Below are 17,500 nucleotides of genomic sequence, written 5' to 3' on the forward strand. Positions count from 1 at the left end.
TGGAAAATAATACTTTAAAAACAAATTGAGGATTTTTCAATAGCCTATAAATAATCCAATGTTCAATAAAATCCCTTTTGTAAGGTGTAGGGTAAAACAAAAACCCATTATGAATAAATGTCCTCCTGCTCTATAAACTACATCACGGTGCTTTGGATAAAGGGCTTTCATGTAATTGTAGTGATTTTTTTATCATTAAATATGTAATAAAATATGTAATAACTATACTATAACATGTTGTAGTGCCATCAAACTCACAACACACATAAACCATCTTCTCTTGATTATACTACAACTCTTAGTTTGGTAAAATGTGCATAAATGTAATTGTAGTGATTTTTTTTATCATTAAATATGGTAATTAAATAAGTAATAACTATACTATAACATGTTGTAGTGCCATCAAACTCACAGCACACATAATATAAAAGCATTAAGCATGATTTACTTTATGTGTGATGAAATATTTCGGTGACCCTAGAGCCTACAATGGTGACTATTTTTTAATGATATCCATGTTAAAAAATCCCTTAAATTATTATTGCCTTTGTTGTTTCTATCCACTCTGGGCTTTCTGTGTGTGTGTGTGTGTGTGTGTGTGTGTGTGTGTGTGTGTGTGTGTGTGTGTGTGTGTGTGTGACATCTCTATAGTGGTGTTTGTGAGTAGGGTCCTGCTGTTGCTGTAGTTTTGGAAGTGGAGCAACATTTTACCTTCAAGTGCCGGCAGTGAGATGTGACCGTCCTGTCAGAGTAATAAAGCATTTATTGTGTGCAAAGACGTGTGACTCTGTTTTATTTATCAGTAAATTAGGATTTTAGAAAAGGGAACTGAGGTTAGAGTGTCTGATTTTAAAAACTCAATCATCTCACCAGATGTGTTGACCTGCAGCAATTCTTTGGTTTTATTCACCCTGAGTTTTAAATCTGTTGATTTGTGCCTCCAACACGATAAAATGGAGGGAAATTGATTTCACCTGTGGTGTTCAAAGACTTGAAAAATAATTGTTAAAACTTCAATTTAAGGTCATAATATTCAACATTAACTAGCAGCTTATTAGCATGCTAACTAGTAGCATACTGGCTGCTTATTGGTCATTATGAAGCACTTATTAGTACCTTATCTACATGACCATAGTCTATAGTTAACAGGTCATTATCTAAGAGTTTGTTCTCATTACCTTCATGATTACAGCTCATTGATAGAGAGTTAGGAAGTTGTTGAACATGAGTTATGATCTTGATATGCTTTTGTTTACTTCTACCTCATAAGGGTCGTACTGAGGGAAACATATTAAGATCATAATTCATGTTCAATCACTTCCTAACTGAGGAACCAATGAAAATGTGAAAATTGTGGAAAATAGGACCACAGCCTCCATACATGGGGGGTGCACAAAAACCACTAGACTACCTGCGCCCCCACAAAGACCAACATGACCTGACTGAGTGTTTGCACATGACACAGTTTGTTGTTTGAATTAGACAGAATGGCTCTGATGTTCTTCCTCTGCTCTGAGTTTCCCAGAGTAAACCACAGAGGAAGAAAGTCATTTGTATCCTGCAGAAAAAAACAAAAACACCTGATTGAAGTTTATATAAATGATATATCTCTTGATGATACTTTAACAATGATCCCAAAAAGAAGAGCTCACTCACATAGTGTATTCCAACATGATCATATATTTCATTAAATATATACAGAATGAAGACGTATCTGAACCATGACAGCAGCTCTCAGTCCTCCTCTTGATATTGTGCGCTTCAGCTTTTTGACTCTTTAATAAAAAATCCTAACCGTAGACTTTCAGCATTCAGTACAGAAGAAGTCGTGCAGCTGTGATTCTCCAGAAGTCCAGTTGAGTATTTAAATCACAAGTTACCTACAGACTGGATTATTTTACAATCCATGAGGGATCTTTTTTAATCGCCTCGTTCTCTGGACCCAAGATAGCAACTCCACAAGTCCTCTGACCGACGCCGAGGTATCTGCAGCGAGGGGGAAAACAAGACACGAGTTAACACTTGATGTGGGAATAAACGGGAACAGTTTGTCAGTCTGTTTTTTCTTTTAGCTTCTCATTCTCTTCATTTCTGAGTTATGTAAGGGGACATAAAGTTTGTACCTTTCAGCCACTTCCACCAGACTTTGGTGAGTGACAGCAAAAAGTCTTTCTCTGTGATTCTGCTTCATCTCATCGGTGACTCCGCTGAGGAAGCGACCCATTCCTGCAACACAAACACAGAGTGAACAAACCAGACGGCTAAGAGATAAAGTGGAGACAGTGACGGCTTTACAACAGAGACGGAGACTAAGTTAATAAAACTAATGAAGATCTCTTCATATCTGAACTTGCTTATAATTCAACTTTTTACTCATCATTTTATTCATTAATCCTTTAAAAGCTTTTAACCTCCATTAAAGACTTCTAATGTTGAAGTTGTTAGTGATGTACTGAGATGTTAAAGCTCCAGAGATCTGATTGGAGGAGGATCAGGTGAGGCATCCTGACAGCAGCTGGAGGGATCACTCAGTCGTTCCTCACCTTTGTCCGCGGGGGCCACAGGCGAGTCTACAGCCGAGAACACTGACAGTTTAGCTTCATCGATGTCCTGCTGGGTGAACTGTCCCGACTTCGCCCAGTCCACACCTCGACGAAACGCAGACAAGGTCTGCACCGAGTTTGGATCCCTTAGAGAAGTACGAGAAAGAAATACAACATCAACGACACACTGTTCAACTCAAAGAAGATTCTTTTTAAACGTAGAAGTCATTTGGAATATTTTATTACAGCTTTCAAAAATGCCCCATGATGGCTTCCCTTAGTAAATTGTTCAGTCTTCTGTGTCTCTTTTTTTCCAGACAGATCGCCTGAATATTCTTGGAAGATAAATATTTTGCATTTTGGACAAAGGGAGGACGAAGAGGTCACATTTGAGAATATGGCAACAAATGTCTTTCAGCAAATAAACTCAAATTTCATGCGATTAGAACAGAATAAGTGCTTCTGCAACTTTGGTTCTTTCGCTTCTCTCTCCAAAACTTGATTTAAAATACATTTTAAAGGTCACATATTCTGTTAAATCCTCTTCACCATGTTTCTATGTGTCTCTAGTCCGTCTACAAACCCCCCAATGATGAGAAAAGTCCATCCTCTCTGTCTTTTCCCTGCTCCACCTTTCAGAAAATGCTGAATGCTCAAAAAGGCCATTTGGAGTTTTTCCCTTCATGACATCACAAAGGGCAGTAACCCCTCCCCCAGGTGGGTGACACTCCCACAGCTAGGTGTTTGTTCTGCCCTCTGAGTCTGCCTTCTCACCGTAAACAATAGAGCAGGTAGCAAGAAAGCCTGAGACACCCAAGCCCTTCCAGTGAGGGGGAGTGGTCAAACACAGCTCATTTACATATTTAAAGTTACAGACACAGAAACAGTCTGTTTTGAGTAAGGCTGAAATAGAGGGGTTTATAGACATGATCAAATACTGGATCAGAGTGGATTTAGAACAAGAAACTTCACACACGTTTTGAGGAGCTCTGAGACTTATTTAAACTGGTTGAAGAGGAGGAGAATATGTCACCTTTAACAAAATTCATATCTTGAAGACAACCCAGCCTGCCCCCTTTTATAGAATCTACCTCTACTCCTTCATAAGTACGGAGATTTTGTATGTATTAGATTCCATTAAATACACCTATTAACCAAAATGCACATCGTTTTCTAAGGTTCGAGAAAGCCTGAGTGTATATAAAATATTAATGTTTCAGCCAAGGCAACAAAATGAACTGTTATTGTATTTCAACGTCAGCACAATGTTTTTTAAAACTTTGTTGAGTGTGGTGTTGCGGCCTCTCACCTGTACGAGTAAAAAGAGAAAAGACCTCCTCCCATCCTGGCCCCGCCCCTGTAGGCTCCTCCCTTCTCCCTGATTTCTCCATGCAGAAACTTAGCCGTCATCATCCTCGCCAAGATGCACAAACTTTAAGAGAAAAAAGGAAACAAAAAGTTTTTATTACACTTTAGATGAACTAAAAGTTACACGTAGAAAAAAGTAGAAAGACAAAAAACTGTCCGTGTAAATCAGACTTTTAAAGGAAGTGCTCATCCCTGCCAGGTACAGGTGTGGTTACCTGGCGTAGTCGTGGTGGGAGAAGGGTACCGTACGAATACTCTCGCTGATAAAGTGAACAGGGAAGGGAAGCTGGAAGAACGTTTTCATCTGACACGGCTGGAAGTTGTGCTCCTGAAATCAGAGAAGATGATCTTACTGTCACTGTACAAGTACAACAAAAACCTGTCGGAGCACACCTGTAGAGAAGTAGTTAAATATAGAACATATACAAATACTAAACCCACCAGTATATATACAAACAAAACAGTTATATTATACAATAAGATGTAAACTATGGTTAAAAGAGAGCTGAGCGGTACTGGTGGAATATTGTACTCAGGTATTAAAAAAAAACAAATAAGCGTTATATTTATAATCTCATGCATGCACAGGACTTTGTTTTGAAGGAATATCTCATAATAAAGGACAAAATAAAATTACAGGTGATCTCACAACTATTGAAATCAAAGGTTCAACTGATTTGTGTTGGTGTTATTTTGCTTCTTCAAAGATTTTTGACTTTAAAATCTGTATTTTTGCGTTTCTATAAGACGGCCTTTCCTCATCTTTTCCATTATTTTATCTTCTTTAATCTGCAGAGACGGTTCTGCCTTTAATATAATGTGAACTCACTATGGCAGGGATATATTTAGAGGAGTGGTTCTTAATGGGTTTAGCTTTAGGACTCACCACCATCTCCTCCTGCGACCAGAGTTTCTGATATTGTTCAACCTATCAGGTTTATTTTCAATGAAAGATGTTTCAAAAGATGTGACAGGACAAAGATACAGAACATAGAACTTTACAGACTTTTTGACACCATCATTTTTTTCCCCTAGGAACTCAGTCACGACCCACTGAAAACAGCTCTGTGACCCACTTATGGGCCACTACCCACCAGTTGAGAACCACTGACATAGCGAGCAAACAAACACAGAAATGTAAGATGTTCCTGAAAACTTACAGAGATGAGTTTCCGGCTCAGCCCCGAGACATCCGATGGGTCGAGAGGCCTCTTTAGAAAAAAAAATCAAGAGAATATTAAAATCTAATTTTAAGAATTATTCTGCCTGCTTTCATGTTTTGATTTGTTTGTTGATAGTTTACCTCAATAATGTTACTTCTGACCGGTTTGCGCTCCTTTCTGTTGTCAGCCACGTCCTTCATGAAGCTCTCCAGCTGTGCTGCCGTGTCCGACATTTTCTGTGGAGTAGTGTTGATCGCACACCTGTAAGAGACAAACATTTACATTGACGAGCATGTTACAAACAGACCCTTTATATTGAAACCATGTTGCAGTAATTAAAATAACATTAACTGCAGAATACTGTCACTATCTCTTCATCATTCAAAAATCTATCACCATGGAGGCGACCATAGCCTAGTGGTTAGTGGACGCCCCATGTGTGGAGGCTGTAGTCCTCCAAGCGGACGACCTGTGGCTCATTTCCTGCTTTCCCCACTCTCTCTCTCTCTCTCTCTCTCTCTCTCTGATTTCTGACTCTGTCCACTGTCCTGTCTCTAAAATAAAGGCCCAAAAAGCCCCAAAACAAAACCTTTTAAAAGAAAACCTCTCCTCAGGTGTAACATCTCACCTCATGTTGTCCGGGTTGAGAAGATGCTTCTTGATCCTGACGAGCGTTCGGATGACTTGGCTGAGGTCGGACAACTCAGCGACCCTCTTCATAAACTTCACCTGAAGTAATCATTGATAAAAGATGGATCAAATATGAAGCGAGAGAATGGAAAAACAAAAAACCTCTTGCACAAAGTAGGAACAAATGAAATTGTCTCTGCTTGTCAGAAAAAAATCATGCTATACTGTATGTCTTGAATCTGCGTCTGCGTAATTTACTTCAAGCTTTAAATCACTATGACAACACTTCTTAAAGCTGACGTGCAGCAGTCAGACACTATCATTTTAGTTTTTTAGGATCAACACTCCAGGTGCATACCTGTTCCATCCCACCAAGCGTCTCATTGAGGTCTCCTGCTGGAGTCAGGTGACGGCCTGCACGTGTCATGGCGTACATGTGGCCCGAGTAGGAGATCCCATTGGCTAACTCCTGTGCTGACATCATCACCAGCACTCTCAGGCGCTCCACCTCGTCAAAGTGGGGGCTGTAGTGGAAAAAAAAAAAAAAAAAGATAAATATCGAGCTGTCTTCTCAGCCTCCTCGAATTTCAGTACACATTTTCTCTCAGTTTATAAGAAGTGATGGAGGACGTACTTGTTGAATATGTCGCTCCACAGATGAAACATGTGAGGAAGGTTTCTCTCCAGGCAGGAGGAGGACAGGAGGACACCCTGGAACAGAGAACACAGAGACAAGACTCTTCTTTGATTACCTGTTTTATACCGATGTAATGTAACCAGCAGCAGTTAAACACTGAACCAAGATAAATCACAACCTCTGTTTATGTAACACACGATCACTCAGTTTCAATTTCTGCAGCTTTGAGGAGACATTTGATTTTTGAAGACGACGCAGCAGAAAGAAGATGGGTTTCCACAATGCACAAGAATCATCATAATAAAGAACAAACATTTAATTAATATAGAATAAAGTTACTAAATTACATGTGATGTCATATATGAAGGAACCTGACATGGAGCAGCATACTTCATTACTCCATTCATCCATTTTCTTCCACTTATCAAAGGTCAGGTCTCTGTGGCAACAGTAATAATTCAACCCAGACTTCTCTCTCCCAGTTCCTCCTGAGGGATTCTGACGTGTTCCCAGGCCAGTGGGGATATACACAGTAATCCCTCCAGTAAACTCTGGGTCTCCCCCGGGGTCTCCTCCCAGTTGGGGCGTGCTCAGAAGACCTCAAAGGGAGGCGTCCAGGTGGCATCCTAATCAGATGGCCGAACCACCTCGACTGGCTCCTTTAGATTTGAGGGAGAAACGGCTCTACTCTGAGCTCTACCAGAATGTCTGAGCTCCTCGCCCTCTCTCTAAGACTGAGCACAGCCGACCTCTGGAGGAAACTCATTTCAGCCGCTTGTATCCGCCATCTTATTATTTCGGTCACTACCCATAGCTCATGATCATAGGTGACCGGTAAATGGAGAGCTTTGCCTTCAGGCTCAGACTCACTCCCTACATCATCTAAAGTATTCTTGTCCAGAAATGTCTCTGTCCAAACATTACTTCTATCCATATATTTGTAAGACTTTTCAAACACAGTAAGCTGGTACTGACCTGCTCGTACATGTCCAGCTGGGTGGAGTCAGGGACGACCTGGGTGGAGACAGACATGCCCCCAGTCCTCAGCTCCATCTGCTGGGACTGTTGTCTGTAGTCCAGACCTCCACAGCCCATCCTGATTTAACAAACAGACACACATGCAATCTTTAAAATGCTTTCAAACACCACCTGTCCAAACCTTACACAAATACAGAAAAGATCAATAAAGCATAATATCTTCAAACTTTTCATATACCAGGTGACACATTTTGAAATCTTGCTCTGGTCCAATCGACTGTCAGGTGAACTTACTTGGTGACAACGCTGCAGAAGAGCGGGACATAGAGCCTGAGGTCCTCCGGCAGTGTGTTGAGACTGCACATGGCTCTGAAGTAAACTAGCCCGTTGGTGGGCTGCTCACAGTACTGCACCGGTACGCCGACTGAAGGAGACAAGGAGAGGAAACATTTTAAGGGTTTGAACCACAACACTCTGAGATGATTCTTCCTTGTTGTGTATAATGTTTTATAAACTTGTGTAGAGCGGACACTGGGCCGTACCTGCTGTGCTGATCTGAACAGGAGTAACAGGGACCGTGGGCTCAATGTCAGACACTTTCAGCGCCGGCAAACAGGAGGCGTCCTGCGTTTTGCTCTGAGCAGCCAGCAGCTCCAGACCTTTTCCCAAGAAGAAGAAGAAGAACATGAATATGAAACAGACAGTTAAATCAGAAGTGCCTCAATCAAATCCTTCTGAAATGTTTCAACAAGTTTTACTGGTTGGGTCATAAACAGAAAAGTGAATGCAGGTGAAATGTTCTTTTATGGTTTTCCATCAGTAAATCTCTGTACTTTAATGTTTCTAACAAGTCCCCTCAAAGACGGTTTTTAATATTTAAGGCAACTCCTCACCCCCTCGGACTAAAACTGGCAAATGAGACTCAATTCAGTAACACTTTTGTCTGTCTTTGAAAACTTATAGAGCAGCTTTGAATGATTTGCAGCTCAAAAAACATCTTATTTATCTGATACTGGCGTCAGTAAAAAACACCTCAAGCCGTTTAGCGCCCTCTGCTGACTCATCCTGGGATTACTCCAACATATGTTTACCTCATGCTCTATAACTCTGCCTGTGTTTAGTTTGAACATGCAGCATTGTAACACTATATGACTAAATGAGGGATCTAGAACAGGTCAACATGAATATATTCTGTATACAGTCACATTGCAGCGCTTGATGTTTTTTTCCCAGTTATTGTGTTAATCTGATGGTTTATTGGATTTTTTGGGGCTTCAATCAAATCAATCAAGCAGCCAATAAAAGCCTGTTTGCTTCAGACAATTCTGTGTGATTTCACAGAGTCAAGCTCAGAAAGTGTTTTAACAGAAGCAGAGAAACACAGATTTCCTCCGTGGAGCAGTTTCAATCATTTGTACCTTTTTCATAGATGTCTTTTTTGTCGCTGTCTGACAGAGCATGGATCTTTTTCTGGAGCTTCTCCTCCTCGGCTTTGGCCTGTTTCTCCAAGTAGACCTCATCCGGACTCATGGACAGGGTCAGTCTGTGTGTGTTCTCCTGTAGGGGGGGTAATGGGGATTTGAAGAGGAAGAGAAAAAACACAAATGATACAGAAAACCTTCAAAGTTCATGTTTTTTTGTCATGATCTTAAAACACTCCAGGGCTGCTGAGGTTGACCTTAAGAGCAGACCGAGTATTTCCCCCTACAGAGAACATTAGTGAGACTTGTAAAAGGTTTATTCTTGTATTTTTTTTAAACCTTTTTTTCACATATTTCTGGATGTTTTGAAGAAAAGTACTTTCCCAGTGTCACACACCTTAAAGTAGTGCTTGACTTTGTCCTGGAGGAAGCGAGGGTTTTCCTTCAGGGTCTGTTTGAACTTGGCAACGCTGTCGTTGATCTGCAGCAGCTCCACCGGGTCGCCGTCGTGGTTCCACGATGACGCAATGTACTAGAAAAAACAAAAATGTATATACATACACAAACAGCCATGAATAATGAAACCGACATGTGAAACATGCAGCAGAATCCACAAAGCGATTATAACATTACTGACAAAATAAAGCTAATCTAAGTGTCCTGTTTGACTCTTACATTGATGTATAGTGATTAAAACTTTACTTCTCATACACATGTGTAATCCCTTTAAATATTATACTCTCTGTGATTATTGAGTTTACTGCAACTCATCAAAAAAAGGAAGAAATAAACTGCTGTGAAAACAAGCTCATCTCATACGTTTAGACATGTTTAAAACATTCTGTATTTGTATAGAAATACACAGAGTATATAGTGGTAGAAACACAAGATTTCAGCAGAGACAACATAACTAACATCATCATTGTTCCTGACATATCTCACACATAGAGGTTTATAAATACATGCAGTGTCCTTGTGTTTGTGAACTCACCGAGGCCAGAGACAGGCCGAAGTTTGTGGACTGGTGCTTCATCTGGATCTGGATCTTATGCAGGAGAGCGTCGATTCTTTCCTCCTCAAAGCCGCTCCTGTCGATGAGGACGAGGACTCATTTTATCTTATGTGCCGTTTCAATTTCATGTAACCAAGCAACTCATCATCCTTCATGTGCAAGTAGACCTTACAGTTTATGGCTTTATCAAAACAAGCTGACACTTAGAGAGAGCAGGTTTGTAAACATATATTAAAGTCTTAAATACAAAAGGGAGCGTGGGACTTACTCGATGATGTCGTTGATGGTTTGGCTGATGATTTGCTTCACTCTCTCGGTGTCCTCCTCGGCCATTCCCTGCAGTCCTATACTGAACGACGCCTCTTTGGTGCTGCCGTCATATCTGCAGAACACAACATTTCAGAACAATGCAGTACTCTGAGCGCTGTCTGCAGCACATGAGGCAGAGCATCACAGCTCAGCAGCAATATACTAAAATGTTAAATTATCTTTTAATAGACATTTCTAAAAGAAAGTTGTCATCTAAGTAGCTTAGCAAAATCATATCGATGAAAACCCGTCTTTAAAGAGTAACTAAACCCCCAGAGTACAAAGTATCTAAATTTAAATTCCACATTTTGTGTTAGAAATATGCATAGCTACGGCCCTCTACAGGTTGAACCCAGCTACTGCAATTACATTCTTCTATTGGCTTATCTGGTGTTTAGAGAATTGCATGGATTGACAATAACTGAAATCTTAGCGGCTGGCTGTAAAATATTTACAAACGTGCCAAAATGAGGATGTTTATTTTAAAACATTAGAGCCATAACATTCAAATCCTCCAGGGGGCATCATCCCCATCCTCTCCTGCCCCTCTCTGTCGTCTCCATCGGCTGTCTCAGCACTGACAGATCAAATGGTTCTGGACCGTCGTTGAGCCTCTGGATCAGAGAAGTCCTCCACATTAAACCAAACTTCTGTCCTCGCTGCTTCTCCAGCCGTCGCTCTAAATAACCTCTGAGCTTGCTGATCATTTTATTTGTGAGAGTTTGTTACTTTGCGTCCTGCGTACTCACCCTACAACAGAGGAGAAGTCAGTTCCTATATTGGGTTCGATGAGAGCTTTTTAGAAGGGAGAGTTGGGTCCAGAGATCATGAGAGACGACAGCAGGCTGAGGGTGAATCCTTCAAATGTGTCAGTGATGCTGCGCGGGGAAAAAAACAAAGAGATTTGAAATATTTCTGAACAATAGGACTCGCAAAAAACTTCACTTTGAATGAAGAGAATTGTTGAGTGAATCCTTTCTGTACTGTAAAGCTCTCAGTCTTTAAAAAGCCGTCGACATGACAACCAAGATGTAGTGAATAAAGAGGAGGATGGAGGCTCTTTTTATGGCTTCTCCCATCTTAATGCAAAATAAAAAGAAATGATTTTCGGTCTTACTCTCCCAGCAGGTAGCTCACACACAGCGTGTTCTGCCGGGCCGGATCCGGAGCCAGAGCGTCAGGGCTGCAGGTCACATGGTCCTCTCTCTGGGGAAACCATTGAGATTCACGACGACATCAAAACGACTAATCAATGCATTTCAGTGTGTTAATATAAAAGCATGCAATAATAAACAGCTGTTGAGATTGTTGGTGTAGTTTTTAAGATCTATTGATCAGTAGAAGTTACAGATGCTGGTCTGGATTATGACACTCACAGGGCTGCTCCAGTGTGGCTGGGGGGGGACCTCTGTGTTCGGGTTGATGCGTTCAAACTTGGACAGAGCTTCCTCTTCGATCTGCTTCAGATGCTGCTCCAAAGGCAAATCTCCATACGTGAAGAACCTGAGGAGCACATGGAGGACACTCTCAGGGGTGTTTTCTGAGCAATTTTAAAGCCTGCATGTTAAATTATTTTTAAGGAATTATGATCATTCTGAAATAAATAAGATCGATAAAGCATGAAAAAGACAAACTAGCATCAGTTACCATCAAATTATTAAAGTTTCCTGTGTTTCATATCTACTGTGTCAATGTGAGCCTGCATCGTTCTGCTGCAGGAGATTATTAAATGTAACAAAGAAAGGATTCTGCTGGCTAACACCTGCTCTCATCTCATTTCTTCACAGCACTTTACAGTTTCCTGTCCCTTCTAGGCTCACAGTGTACACGTGTGTGTGTCCATGTACCTGGCGTTGCTGGGGTGGTAATGGGTGGCGTGGAACTGCTTGAGCTGTTCCCAGGTAAGGTCAGGGATGGCTAGAGGCTCTCCTCCTGACACCACAGAGTACGTGTGGTCTGGATACAGCTTGTTCTGGAGGTGCTGGGCGTACACGCGCTCGTTGTCGGACTAAAATAAAAAACACACAATCAAACGTTAAACAGTCACTGACACACTCTTATTTCAAAACCATTTATCTGACGTCACCTGTTCATCTCATATCTGGAACTTGTTTCACTGCTGTTGCATTAGGCCCCATGTCCGCCTAGCATTTTATATATTTTGTTAGCTTTTTCTGAGTGTCTTTGTTCTATTGTTCCCAATGAGGAGAGAGCGTTTGCAGCAGCAGCAAAGCGCAGCGTCCAGCGCCTTTCTTCCGAGCGCTCTGCCTAATTTGTGCGGCCACTCCGAGCGCTTCCAACTAAATGTCTTTAAACTTTTTATGAGGCCACTGTTGACGTCACCGGCGCTTTTCTTTCAACCAGCCAATCATAAAGTACATCAGTTGGGTCCTTGCTCTGTGTCTGATCGGAGCCGTGAGAACGGGGATGTCATTATTATTGAGCTCATCATCCAGGAAAAATTTGGAGGTCAAGCATCCTCCGTTTGATGCTCAAAGTGACAGATAAAAATCAAACAGAGAAAAGCAACGGAACAGTGTCGGTCATACAGGAGCTGTTGTCAACAGACTGTTGTCATAGAGACAGGACGGACGTGCAGCGCTTTTATTCTCAGCGCAGAGCCAGCTCTTTTCTGCCTGAAAAAAAAAAACGCTAGGTGGACACAGCAGGGCCTGAGTTGTTTTGTTTTTTTGTCAACTACTAAACCGTGAGCAGGCATAATTTTAACTTTGTTCCATGATGTCATAACATATTTAAAGTGAGTATAAATATAAAAGCAAGAAAAAAAACTCTTGGAGTTACCACGAACCACTTCACTCTCAAACTTAATCCATGAGGTGCTTTTAGGTAACATGAAATATAAGATATCTGAAGCTCCTTAAAAGAACACTTAAACTTCACTATATTGTATCTACATATAAAACTATGATTCAGAAAGTGTAGACTTACAAAAGCCCCTTTCATTTCATTGAACACCACTCCTTTAAAGACCAGAGGGGAGTTGGGATCTGTTGGGTTTTCATTCTCCAGCCTCCAGCCCTCCTGCCTGCAAAATCAACACAAACAGAAATGAACTAGTGAAGAGCAGATTTCATCAGCGACTGTTTCAAACAAGTGATATCAGAAAGGTCTTGGACTCTTTTAGGCTGGCTACACACTCGACAATATTCAGATCTTAACCTATTTAAAAAACGTGGGAGACCAAAGACATGAGGACAGCTAAATGATTCTAAACATTATAATCCTCCGACTGCACACACTAGACGATTTGACCCGACTGTGAGACCACACACCTGCAGTTTGTAGAAACGAGTTCACAGTGGTGATCCCACAGACACGAGATCTCACAGAAACTCGTGTGATCAAACGTGACTTCAGAAGAAAAACAAATATGGAAGACAGTCGAGACATTAAAAAGCCACTCATGTTGTTACTCAGTGCTTCTTTTTCTATATTCCTCTTGGCTCAGGGCACAGTTATGTTTGTGTTCACTGGCATGTTTGTGAGCTGTAAAAGTGATGCTCTCTTCGCTCTCTTTTTGGCTACTGCAGGTATTCAGTCGGAGGCAGCCCGATCTGGAATGGTAAATAACAAACATGTTTTTGTATTTAGGATTCCAGATCGGGGAGGCTCTGACTCGATCAGGAGCTGTAAAATAATCGTATTGACACCACACACTTGAGGATTATTTGGACAAATAAAATGCCCAAAATCAGGCCTAAACTCCCCTAGTGTGAAGCCAGCCTCAGGACAAACAGTCCAACTAACAGAGTTAACAGCTGACTATAAAGACAAAATCTTGTCAAATAAATACAAATATGAAACAAATATGAGAAGCAGCAGTCACCACTCACCAGAAATCCTGCTCTCGTAAACACGGGAAGAAAGCTGCATCCAGATAGACCGAGAGAAGATTCTGGAAGTCTTTTCCATTTTGGGTTGAGAACGGATACCAGGTGTAGTCACTGGCTGTTTACGAAGGGAGGCAACAACAAAAAAACATGTCAGACATAAAGCTCATCAGCAAGCCAAGAATTAAGAAACAATCATCTGAAAGTCATTTTCTCTTCTAAAACTGACCGGTAAAACTATTAAAAGATAAGATAACTAATTAGCTTTTTATTTAACTGTAGGAGGATTATGTGTATGAAACATAAACTGTAAATATTAATGGATGAAGCCTGAGTGATGTCACCCATCTGTTACAGCAGGGGCTCCTGAGGCTCATCAGCAGCAGCCACCATGCTGGAAATCCTGTCTCAGTCTAACTTTCTAGACTGAGAGCTGGAGCTGAGGCGGGTTTTAAGCCTCTTGATGAACCATCATAACACAATACTAATTAGAAAGCACAGAGGCTGAAGGCCACAGGAAATATTATCAGACAAAAAAAGTGTTGAAGAATACCTTTTTTTGCTCCTGATATGTGGAAGACACCGCATCTGAAAATCAAAGTAACAAAGTCTATGAATTATACAATTTAAAACAATGTAAGACCTATCTTTTGAAACAGACTTTCAGTGGAGAGTAAAATGATAGAAGATGTCTTGTTTTAAAGACTTTTACTGATTGGATTGAAACAATTGATCGTTTATTGGTGGGATGTTAGTCTTCTAAAAGAATGGATTTATAGCTGCACATAATCTCATTCATAAAAGTATCCACTGTTTCAGCCAATACCATTCTCCTTATTTGACTGTTTAGGTGTCGCTCTATTGTACTTAAAAAAAGAACGGCCTTTTTGCAGTTTCCACTAACGAGCCTCAGCCAGACTGAAAAAATAACCTGATAATGACTGCAGAGTATATCAGTCAAAAATCCAAACGTCTCTAGTTGAGATATTTGTATTCACTGTTGCATCATTTAGTTAGTGAGGTCCTGACTTATTACTATTTCATATAAACCATTTATTCAAAGTTCACATTTCTAAAAGGTGTATCGACACATTTCCTTAAGGTGGTGAAGTTCAGTGGCACTCTGACGCCTCCCTGTGGTTTCTCAGATTTTGACAGCCCTGTATTGCAGGTGCTCACCTCAAGCTGCCTTCCCACATTAGTGTAACCGCTAACATGAGAAGGGACACTTAACCAGCCTCAATCAGAATATGAACATACCTGATAATGAATGCTTTGTATATTTTATTCACTGTTGAAACATAACTACAAACTTTGATTTCACCAGTCCTGAGCCTACTTACTTGTGCCTGATAAAGAAGTGAAGGTGGGTAAACTGTAGAGTTGCAGTACTCAAAATCAGTCTGGGTCTTTTAAAGGTCTCGGCCTCGTCTCGTAATCTAAAGCATTTTTACTCGGCCTCATCTCGGTCTCGGATTTTAAAGCGTTACCAATCAAGACTACCACTGATGGGCTATTTATCCACGTCATTACTGTGATAAGAAGGTAAACGCCCCTTTCTAAAAGAATAAAAAAAACTTCAATTCATGATTTGATTTATATCCCCCGGTTACTGCTGAAACCTTCTGGGTGTTACAGTTTAAGTCAGTGAAACGCCCCCTGCACACAAGATGATGATTGTTTTATTTATATTTATGGTCTTGGTCTTGTCTCAGTCTTGCCCTGCCTTGGTCTTGGTCTTGTCTCAGTCTCTGAGCACTCTGATTTCAGGTATGTCTTGGTCTCAGTTCGTGTGGTCTTGACTACAACACTTGGTAAAACATACACAGATGAAACACAAATTTAAACTTCTGCGTACTATTTTATTGTACTTTTGTATGAATTCTCCAAAGTCTAACCTCTCTATTGCAGCATTAAGTCTTTTATGAATCTGTATGCTGTTGTTTGTTTGTACACTGTCTGTGTTGTCTTCTCCTTTAAAGCACAAGAAATCTTTTTTCAGTTATACAAAACAGCTCTATGAAACTGTAGATTTCAGAGGAAACCAAACATGAAGCTTTTCAATGTTTGCTTCAACTATTGTGAGCTGTAAGTTATTTAAAAACATCATGTGGTTGTTCAATGTTGTCTTTTAATCTTCACTGTATGATGAAACTCAGACTGACAAACTCACACTATCCCTTTAAGAGAATTCATCACATGAGTGAGGGCAGCATGGTAACCCCTCCCGATTGCTCAACTCCACTCTGTGCACACATTTCCTTGTTCCCTCTGCTTCACTAATATACGAGTGCAAGATAGGTGTAACCAACAAGTGAGCTCCCCAGCCCCGTGCAGCCTGGATCAGCAAATGAGCAGCGACAAAAGGACACTGAGGTATTTTTTGTCGGTGTACTATTTCTATTACATATCCAAATTCTTCCATTACTTGGAATCAAACCGACTGTTTTAAGGGGAGGCTTTTTAAGTTAAGGCAAAAGTAGGAATCAGTAGGTTTGTATTTGAAACAGGATTATGACTTCAATCTGAGGCGAAGTATGTTTAAAGACAACATCAATAATCTGCTTGATCATCAGTTTGACCATCTGATAGTCAAAAACAAGGAATAAAGGTCAGGTCAATGTATTTAATCCAGAATGTTAACCTACCAGTATGTGAAAATACCTCTTCCAATGGTGGTGAAGTTCAGTAGAACTCTGACCCCTCCCTGTGGTGTCTCAGATTTTCACAGTTTGTAATGCTGGTGCTAGTTGTAAAACATGTTCAGTTATTCTCTGTGTTTTATTCACTTCTTTTTACATGTTAAGAAATGTGTGACTAGAGTTTTTTACATGCTTGCTTATAGAGTTTTCTTCCATGCAACAGAGAGTGGTTATGTATTCATGTTGAGAATCTGCCCTGTCAGAGTAATGAAACATGAATCAGAGCTTGTTAACCCCTCCCTCTTCTTCCTGCTATCAGACTCAGCCAGCTCCACTCTGACGTTTATTTTCTTGTTCCCTCCCCTTTAGATCTACAGTTTGAGGATGGGTGTAACCAACATGTGGGACGGTGCAAGAGCAGACACTGAACAAACACATGCTGTGTAGATCAGAGGTTAAACTAGTTTGATTTCTAAAAAGTGAAACGCAGACAGTCGTCGTTACCGAGAGGAGAAATGGCGCAGAAAGGAGTTCAACTAGACCGGGAGGCCTTCTCTTGTTCCATCTGTCTGGATCTCCTGAAGGATCCGGTGACTGTTCCCTGTGGACATAGTTACTGTATGAACTGTATTAAAAGCCACTGGGATAAAGAGGATGAGAAGACAATCTACAGCTGCCCTCAGTGTAGGCAGGACTTCACACCAAGGCCTGTCCTGAAGAAAAACACCATGTTAGCAGATTTAGTGGAGAAGCTGAAGAAGACTGGACTCCAAGCTGCTCCTGCTGATCACTGCTATGCTGGACTTGATGATGTGGCCTGTGATGTCTGCACCGGGAGGAAACTGAAAGCCTGTAAGTCCTGTCTGCAATGTTTGGCCTCTTACTGTGAGAATCACCTCCAGCCTCATTTTGAACTACCTGTCTTCAAGAAACACAAGCTGGTGGA

General features: G+C 40.9%; 1 protein-coding gene, 1 long non-coding RNA gene and 1 pseudogene across 2 annotated transcripts in view; 1 reads left to right on the forward strand and 2 right to left on the reverse strand.

The window, feature by feature from the left end:
* The window catches only part of LOC136179003 (uncharacterized), a 254,514-nt gene that overhangs the window by 211,757 nt on the left and 25,257 nt on the right, over positions 1-17,500 (reverse strand). The window lies entirely within an intron of this gene.
* Positions 1,893-14,028, reverse strand: LOC136178851 (presequence protease, mitochondrial-like; annotated as a pseudogene).
* The window catches only part of LOC136178993 (tripartite motif-containing protein 16-like), a 2,177-nt gene continuing 1,711 nt past the window's right edge, over positions 17,035-17,500 (forward strand). The window contains exon 1 of the mRNA XM_065953584.1: positions 17,035-17,500. This exon is cut by the window's right edge and continues 1,711 nt beyond it. Coding sequence (XP_065809656.1) covers positions 17,070-17,500 — 431 coding nt within the window. The 5' untranslated portion in view covers positions 17,035-17,069.

This window comes from Labrus bergylta, chromosome 4, assembly GCF_963930695.1.
Source record: "Labrus bergylta chromosome 4, fLabBer1.1, whole genome shotgun sequence".
NCBI lineage: Eukaryota > Metazoa > Chordata > Actinopteri > Labriformes > Labridae > Labrus > Labrus bergylta.